At 38.4% G+C, this 8,263-nt stretch overlaps 1 protein-coding gene across 1 annotated transcript; it reads right to left on the bottom strand.

Annotated features, from left to right (window-relative positions):
• Positions 1-6,629: 6,629 nt before the first annotated feature.
• LOC101554624 (casein kinase II subunit alpha-like) lies at positions 6,630-7,694 on the bottom strand. Its single transcript, XM_055121977.1, has one exon. The coding sequence runs from the start codon at positions 7,692-7,694 to the stop codon at positions 6,630-6,632; it is 1,065 nt and encodes a 354-aa protein (XP_054977952.1).
• Between the last annotated feature and the right edge of the window lie 569 nt (positions 7,695-8,263).

Below are 8,263 nucleotides of genomic sequence, written 5' to 3'. Positions count from 1 at the left end.
AGAAAAAATCATTATAGCAGCTGGAAAAAGAGATGGAAATTTTTACAACAAAAATATGTGGTATTTCATAATTCACATTGAAGTGGAGATATATCAAATGAGTACAATTTCCAAGAAACTAAGGCAGAAGGCAGCATAGAATGTACTCCTGGCAAAGAACTAAGAACCAGGTTCCAACTTCTATTCTCACTAGAGTCACTTTCCCTTTCCTCAAGGATCCAAATTCTGTAGGTTTCCAGAATTATTAAAACACACTTTGGAAAATTATGTCATGTGTCTGCATCTTGAATTCTCAATACTCAGCACAATTAGCCACTTGACATTTTACTGAAGCTTTTACCCACACTGTCTCCTTGTATAACGATACCTAAGAAGATTGTGATGGACAGAGGGCTCTACAGTGTGTATATATGTGTGTGTGTTGTGTGTATGCATGGAAGGATGCCCACAGTTGCTCTGAAAAGCAAGTGAGCCTATCATATTTTTGGTGAAAAAACATGGCTTTGAATTAGAATTATCTAAATTCCACAGCTCTCAGTTTTTTATTGGATGGGGAGTTAGAAATAACCTCCCCTTCCAAAAACTCAATATGATTGAACCCATTTCCTAGCTGGAGCAAAAAAATATGAGGTAGTAAATGCTGAGTAAAGTCTAGACACTTTAGTGCCTACTGATAAAAAAACTGTGGAATTTAAACTGGAGGGGGTGAATTTCAGATTCTGTGTTGCAAACTTGGAAGGATTTCTGTGTAAAGTGACCTGACTTAACTCTAGAGACTAATGCTTAGGAGGAAGGAGTAGAGAACAGTTGCCAAGTCTGGTGTTGATCAGCCAGGGCCTATGCCATACCTACTACCATTGTTTTCAAATCAAATTAAAGAGACTACTTTTTAAAACAAACAAATTCTTAAAATGGACACTAATGAAAATTTTAAAATTATATTGCCTTCAGAATTATTGCTTAAAGTAAAATTCTGTATGTTGACGTTTATAATCAGAGAGCAAAAGTATTCAATCAGACCAGTGACTTCCTTATTTATTAAAGGATATAAGCAGGGTTTTCTAGAGAAAATACTAAGTACAATAAGGACACTGCTGAACTGAATAAACTGGCATGTATATTGCCAGACTGTGGTAGAAAAAGAATTATAAACCATATTCAGTGCTGACATTGGCTTAACACCATAACAAATGCACTGTAATAAAACAAAAGGCTTATGTTAGACGTGTGCTGTTTTCATGTCAATATTAGTAACTACCTCAATTTTATTAAACATACGAAAATAGATAGAAAAGCATCATGATACTAAAATACAATAAAATAAAAGTTAAGATGCATTGACATCTTGAGGCTAGTAATGGACTTAAAATCAGAGGGGAAATGCATAACAAAAATAACAAAATAAAGTTTTATTTGTGAAGAAAACATCACAAAGACTTTCATCACAAATCTTATGAACAGACTAAACCTACACTTCACTGAGTTAAATGAGAGAAAATACTGAATTCTTCTGCAAACAAAACCCCACATAGTGCCAAGTTCAGATGAAGACACATGGGTAATGGTATTCAGCAAGGTAAAGAGCAGGAACAAAATAACAAAATTGTGCTTATCACCTTCTTTTTGATATAATATAGAGGAAACAGCACCCTATCTGTGACACCTTTTATAAATAACACATAATGTCTGTGTGATCATGAGAAAAATCAAGCATGGGTCAAACCAAAATTTAAGGAAGTTCTAAAAAAATGTCTCATGTTCAACAGTGTCATTATCAAGAAAAAACTGAAAAATAGAGATGAAGAAGAGATTCAGAGGACACAAGAACCAAATGCAAGCTGGTATACTGGAACAGGGAAAAGGTGTGTTATTTCTTGGAATTTTCCTTAATTATGCAATGTATTAACATCTTGAAAGTGGGTAAAGGAATAAATCTATTAAATTTGCAACTCTTATGTTACTTTAAAATTATTTTAAGATAAAACGCTTACTTACAAAACTTCTTGATGGACTATTAAATGAAGTACTGACATATGCTACAATTTGAAAAATCTTGAAAGAATGACATAAAAAGTCACAAAAATATATGTTTTACAGTGCATGTATAATGTCATGTAGACATAAAGTCTGGAATAGGCAAAATGGCAGGCATAAAGTGATTAGCAATTGTGTATAGCTGGAGTAAGGAAGAAAGATGATGAATAACTGCAGATAAGTACAGGTTTAATTGAGGTTAAATGAAAATGCTATTAACTATGGTTTAATAATGCTCTGAATATACTAAAAATCATTTAATTGTGAACTTTACATAAATTAATAGAATGGTATGTGAATGATACCTCATTAAAATCATAATTTTTGTAAAAAATTTATTGAATCACTGTGAGATAGTTACAAGCTTTCATGTTTGGGTCACAATCACCCAATGATCAAGCACCCATCCCTCCACCAGTTCACATTCTTCCCCACCAATATCCCTGGCATACCCCCCCTTTCCCACTCTCCCCCTGCCTCCATGGCAGACAATATTCTTCATACACTCTCCAAAACGCCATTTCGTTGGTAAAGACACCTACAGCACCCGGTCCAGACAAGGTCAGACTCAAACACCTGAAGAATCTGCGCCAGTACTCGTCAATACATTGGCTCAGCTCTTCACATGCTACCTGTCCATATGCAAGGCTCCATCCCAATGGAAAACCAGCAGGACCTTTCTGTTTTACAAGAAGAGAGACACCCACAACATCAGCAACTATCGCCAATCTGCCTGTTGTCCGTCATCTACAAGTTGTTCACTTGAGTCATCCTGAATAGAATAGGCAGAACATAGATGAAGGACAACCATTGGAGCAAAGCAAGGTTCCAAAAAGGATTCTGCTCGATTGACCATATCCACATAGTGACCAAGCTCATTGAACTTTCGCGAGTATTTTTTTTTATTTTATTGAATCACTGTGAGATAGTTACAAGCTTTCATATTTGGGTTACAATCTCACAACGATCAAACACCCATCCCTCCATCAGTGCACATTCCCCACCACCATCCTGGCCGGGGCCGTATTCTTGTCTGGTCCCAAGAAATGAGTCACGAGAGTTTAAGATGCCGATTTAAAGAAGGCCTTTGATTCTGTTGAGACTGAAGTGGTCATCAAAGCCCTAGCTAAACAGGGCGTTCAAACTCAGCACATCAAGATCCTCGACGAGCTGTATTACAGATTCACCAAAAATATCTCACCATTCTATAAGGAAGTGATCATTGACGTAAAGAGAGGGGTTGGAAAGGGTGATATCATTTCACCGAAACTCTTCAGTGCCACTCTCGAGAACGTCATGTGATGACTGGAATGGGAAGGAATGGGATTGAAGATAGACGGTCGGCAACTACACCACCTCCACTTCACTAATAATATTGTTCTAATAACACCAAACATTAGCTAAGCGGCACAAATACTGACTGACTTCGACTGCGAATGTGGAAATGTTGGACTTCAGCTCAATCTCAGCAAAACAATGTTCATGAAAAACGAATTAGTCCCTGATGTTCCATTTGCTCTCAATGGAACAAACATCTCCAAATGTAGCAGCTATGTGTACCTGGGTCGAGAACTCAACATGAGGAACGACTTGGAGCCAGAACTATGCAGGAGGAAGAGAGAAGCATGGAACACCTTCAGGAACGTCAAAGAAGTGGTTAAGAGGACGAAGAACCTCGGCTCCGGGCACATCTTTTCGATTACACCGTTCTTCCTGCACTAACATACACCTCAGAGACCTGGGCCCTACGGAAACAGGATGAGAACGCTATTTGGGTATCCCAAAGAGGAATCAAGAGTATCACGAAGATAGATACTTCTATCTATCTATCTATCTATCTATCTATCTATCTATCTATCTATCTATCTATCTATCTATCTATCTATTCTATCTATCTAGAAGAGCTCACCCTTATCAGTGCTTGGAGTATCACGTTTCACTCAATTGAGAGAAGGAACCCGGAGTTTCCACCTCTGTCGGTGGTCAAGAATCAGGGACGCTGCCTCGTTTGCCAAGGCGTCAAAAATCAGATGGACCAGACACGTAATGCGATTCAGAGAAGACTGCTGGACAAGAGCTGTTACCGACTGGATTCCACGGGACGTCAAAAGACCGCATGGCCGCCCACAAACAAGATGGTCAGACTTCTTCATCAAAACCCTGAATGAACGGTTTGAGGCTCTTCATGTTCCTGGAGTGAGCAGATATCATTGGGTTACAGTAGCTCGCAACAGGGATGAATGGATATGTTACTGGCGCCCTCTCGAGCAAATCAAAGATTAATGGGATGACAGGTGATACAAGTGATACCTAGTGTCTAAATCTTGTATAATATAAACTTCTAATTTTGGATACATTTCACATAGTATATCCAGATGTAACTGGACTGCAGACTCACTGTATTGTATATGTACTTCTCTCAGTAAAAGCAACAAATGCTACCTGTTTTTTGACAATGCTGTTACTAAAGATGGCCATCTGATGGACACATAGTGGGGTTCTTTCAATGCTTGAATTAGGTTTATTCAAGAGCACAGTTACATCTCCCAGATAATCTCTGCCTACCTTATGATGGGATTAGTTCAGTTGAAAAAAGCCAAACTTTATTATTATTTTTTTTTTGCTTTTTGTATCACACCTGGTGATGCGCAGGGTTCGCTCCTGGCTCTGCACTCAGGAATTACCCCTGTTGGTGCTCAGGGGACCATATGGGATGCTGGGAACTGAACCCGGGTTGGCCGCGTGCAAGGCAAACGCCCTACCCACTGTGCTATCACTCCAGCCCCCAAACAAGCCAAACTTTAATTCATATCAAAGAATTCTATCACTAGTCCTTTCACAAATGAAATACAAAGTATTATACATACAAACATCAAGGGGTAGCAGGCCTGAGGAGAGAGTTTATCATTTTCCTAAAATTACACTTTAGTCTCTTTAAAAATTTTTAAATTAAAGTTTAGGTAATAGGGTTACAATAGTGTTCAAGTTTCTGGTATTGACGTACAAAATTATTGCCCACCCCTACCACAAAAGTTCCCATGATTCTCTTCCCACATACCTATGCTACTTTTGATCCAAACTTCTTCCCTCCAACCCTCCCTTCCGTTATTTGTTGATAGGCAGTTATGGTTTCAGTTCATTCTCCCTTAGCACAACCCATGTGCTTACAGAACCTTCACTCCAGTTTCAGTGGAGAGACTGACTCAGCTTGTACATCTCAGATCAATTTATAAATTGAGGGATGGGCCTTCTCTCTGGATGGTATATGAGAGAAGGAAATACAGGAAGGAAAGTTTTCAGAAGACTGAAATGAAAATCAGTATGGACACTTTTCCAATGAACTCTTCAAGAGTTGCTAGCATGAAACCTTACAGACACTGTTTGGTTCTTTTTTTACAAAGCAGTAAGTTATACCTAGTAACTGAATTAAAAATGGCTAAGGTAAAGATGAACGAAAACATTTCACCTTCTCCATACTTCCAGTTCTAGGGTATTTGAGTGATGAAAGAAGAGAATCAAGTTAAGAGGCTTAGAAAGAAATCCAGTAAAATATAAATGTAAATGGAAACAAAAATCATGAGTGAGTGGGCTTGAGGGTTAGTTCAATAAGGATTAAGTTGATGATACATACCTAGTATAATTCCTCAGGACCTGTCTGCAGTTTGGGTAGAATTTAACATCTCAGTCTAACTAAAACACATCTCCAAAAGGGTTGCCAAGGTAACCCCACCAAAGTCCATGTGGACTAAAGTAATAGGTGATTAGCAGAAGAGTGCTTATATAGGTTGGGTCCTCCCTTCTTTCCCACATCCTCCTTGGAAGCTCCATTTCTGTAATTCCTGTAGATTGATTGTATGAGATACAAGCCTCACACCCCCACCCGACTGAGGTGTGGTGGGGAAAGCAGTGATTGGCATTGGAAGAACTCTTCACACTAATGCAACAAGTGAGACTGAGGTTGGTTGGCCACTGTTTCTTAATTAAGAAGGTATACTATAGAAGGATGAAAAACATTTGTTGATGAAATATTCTACCTTCAGGGATTCCCAAGTTCTGAAAAGTTCAAGTTAATTAAAAGTTTATAGAAACCTTTTTTCATAAACCTTAAATAAACGCTTTTGTTTTTCTTTGGGGCCACACCCTGTGGTTCTCAGAGCTCATTCCTGGCTCTGCACTCAGGGCGCACTCCCGGTTGTCTCAGGTAGAACCTGGATTGGCTGCATGTAATAAACCTCCTATATTATCTTTATGGCCCTAATATAAATGTTTCATGACAACTATTTTAACTAGTTCACGTAATGTTTTATTTCAAGATATTGAGGGGAAAGGACACACAAAGAAATAAAGCTGTGATATTAATTTAATGATTAAACACAAGTAATGGTTCATTTATTACACCTATAAAGAATTCCGGCCTTCCAGATAGGTCTAAGTAACATCAAGGTGGAAGCAGACTCCCACACCTCTGCCCTGGAATCTTGAGACAAAGGAATCATTATTCCTGTGTGTCAGTTGGAGCGGGTTTCTTAAGAGAGATTGGAAGCAGCGACCGCTGATGAGCCATCCAAAGGTCTAAGGGATAAAGGAACTGGCACTTACGAAATCCCTGACATATTGGTCCTGTTGACAGGTGTACAGCCCTCTGACTTGCTAGATGAACCCACTTGAGCCTGGTTCTTCACAACAGTAGAGAAATAAGGGTGCTCCATGGCCTCTCTGGCGGTGAGCCTTGACTGATGGTCATATCTCAGAAGCTTGTCCAGTAAATTTAAGGCCTCTGGGTTGACAAGGTGTTGGTTATTTTTGTTTACAAAGCACTCCCATGTCTTACGTGAGTGTGTGCCCAAAATTACATTTAAACATCGGTCTAATTTAATGCCGTATTTACGAATATAGTCATATAAATCTTTTGTCCCTAGAACTCTGGCTATCCTCAACAATTGATCATAATTATCAACTCCATGGAAAAATGGTTCCTTGAGAAAAATCATACTTGCCAGCATACAACCCAAGCTCCACATATCCAAGCTATAATCATACATCTGGTAGTTTAGAAGGAGCTCAGGGCTTTTGAAGTATCGGGAAGCAACCTGGACATTATATTGTTGGCCGGGATGATAAAATTCAGCCAATCCCCAGTCTATCAGTCGTAGCTTTCTGTGTTTATGATCAATCATAACATTATGGGGTTTCACATCTCTATGCATAATGCCCATGCTGTGACTATAATCCAAGGCCTTCAAAATCTCATAGATATAAAACCGAATATCATGGTCTGTTAATGGGTACAGTTGATTGTAGTCCGTACTGTTTACGTGTTCCAAAACTATGGCGGGGTTTGTTGACTGAGGATCTTTTACAATTTCTACCAATGTGATGATGTTTGGGCCACCTTGCAAATTTTTCAAAATCTTTATTTCACGCTTGATTTTCTTCTCATTTACTGGCTTGAGAACTTTAACAACAACTTTTTCATTATTTGATTTCTTGATGGCTTCAAATACTTCACTATATTTCCCCTGGCCTAATTTTCCCATTAGCTGATAGTCATCTTGATTTCCCCATTCCACCACAAGTGACTCGTAATCCCAGTATTCTCGTGGTCGTTGTGTATTAACATTCGCATAAACTCTGGCCCTACTTTGCACAGGTCCCAACATGTCAAAAAGTTTGGCGGTGAAAATAAAGCTAGATGGTTGGATCCGGCAGTCAATCTGTTGAGAGGCAGTAGGCAGTTAGACCATATATCAAGTCTTCTTATTTCAGTTTTGTTATCTCCTATAACAACCACATCAGATAAGCATTCATTTAACATATGATTTAAAGAGTACTCTTTGTTTTGTTACTATGTATGCCTAGAGTATATGTGAGGTGAGGTTTGAAAACTAGCATGCTTCTTATGACCCCTCATGTACTACTGACTGCTACACATATCCAATGTGGAAGAAGTAGTGTTGGTAAACACTCTATTCTCTCCAAAGACAAAAAATTTGTAAGTTGTAGAAGTGGTGAAAACAGACAGCTGGTCACCATTAATAGAGAAGAGAGAGGCTGACATTTTTTTCTAATTATAATTAAAACCATGTTCACATATTGGGAGAGATAGTCATTGAATTTAAATCATTGTATTTTAAATATTTTGTCAAATATACAAAGTTGAGATATGTTTATTGGATTCAGACCTGACTCTTTAATATAAATTACAGGCTATAAATTACCATTGCCTCTG

This window comes from Sorex araneus, chromosome X (assembly GCF_027595985.1).
Source record: "Sorex araneus isolate mSorAra2 chromosome X, mSorAra2.pri, whole genome shotgun sequence".
Lineage (NCBI taxonomy): Eukaryota > Metazoa > Chordata > Mammalia > Eulipotyphla > Soricidae > Sorex > Sorex araneus.
Note: the sequence above shows the minus strand (reverse complement) of the source record. Positions and strands in the feature narration are given on the sequence as shown.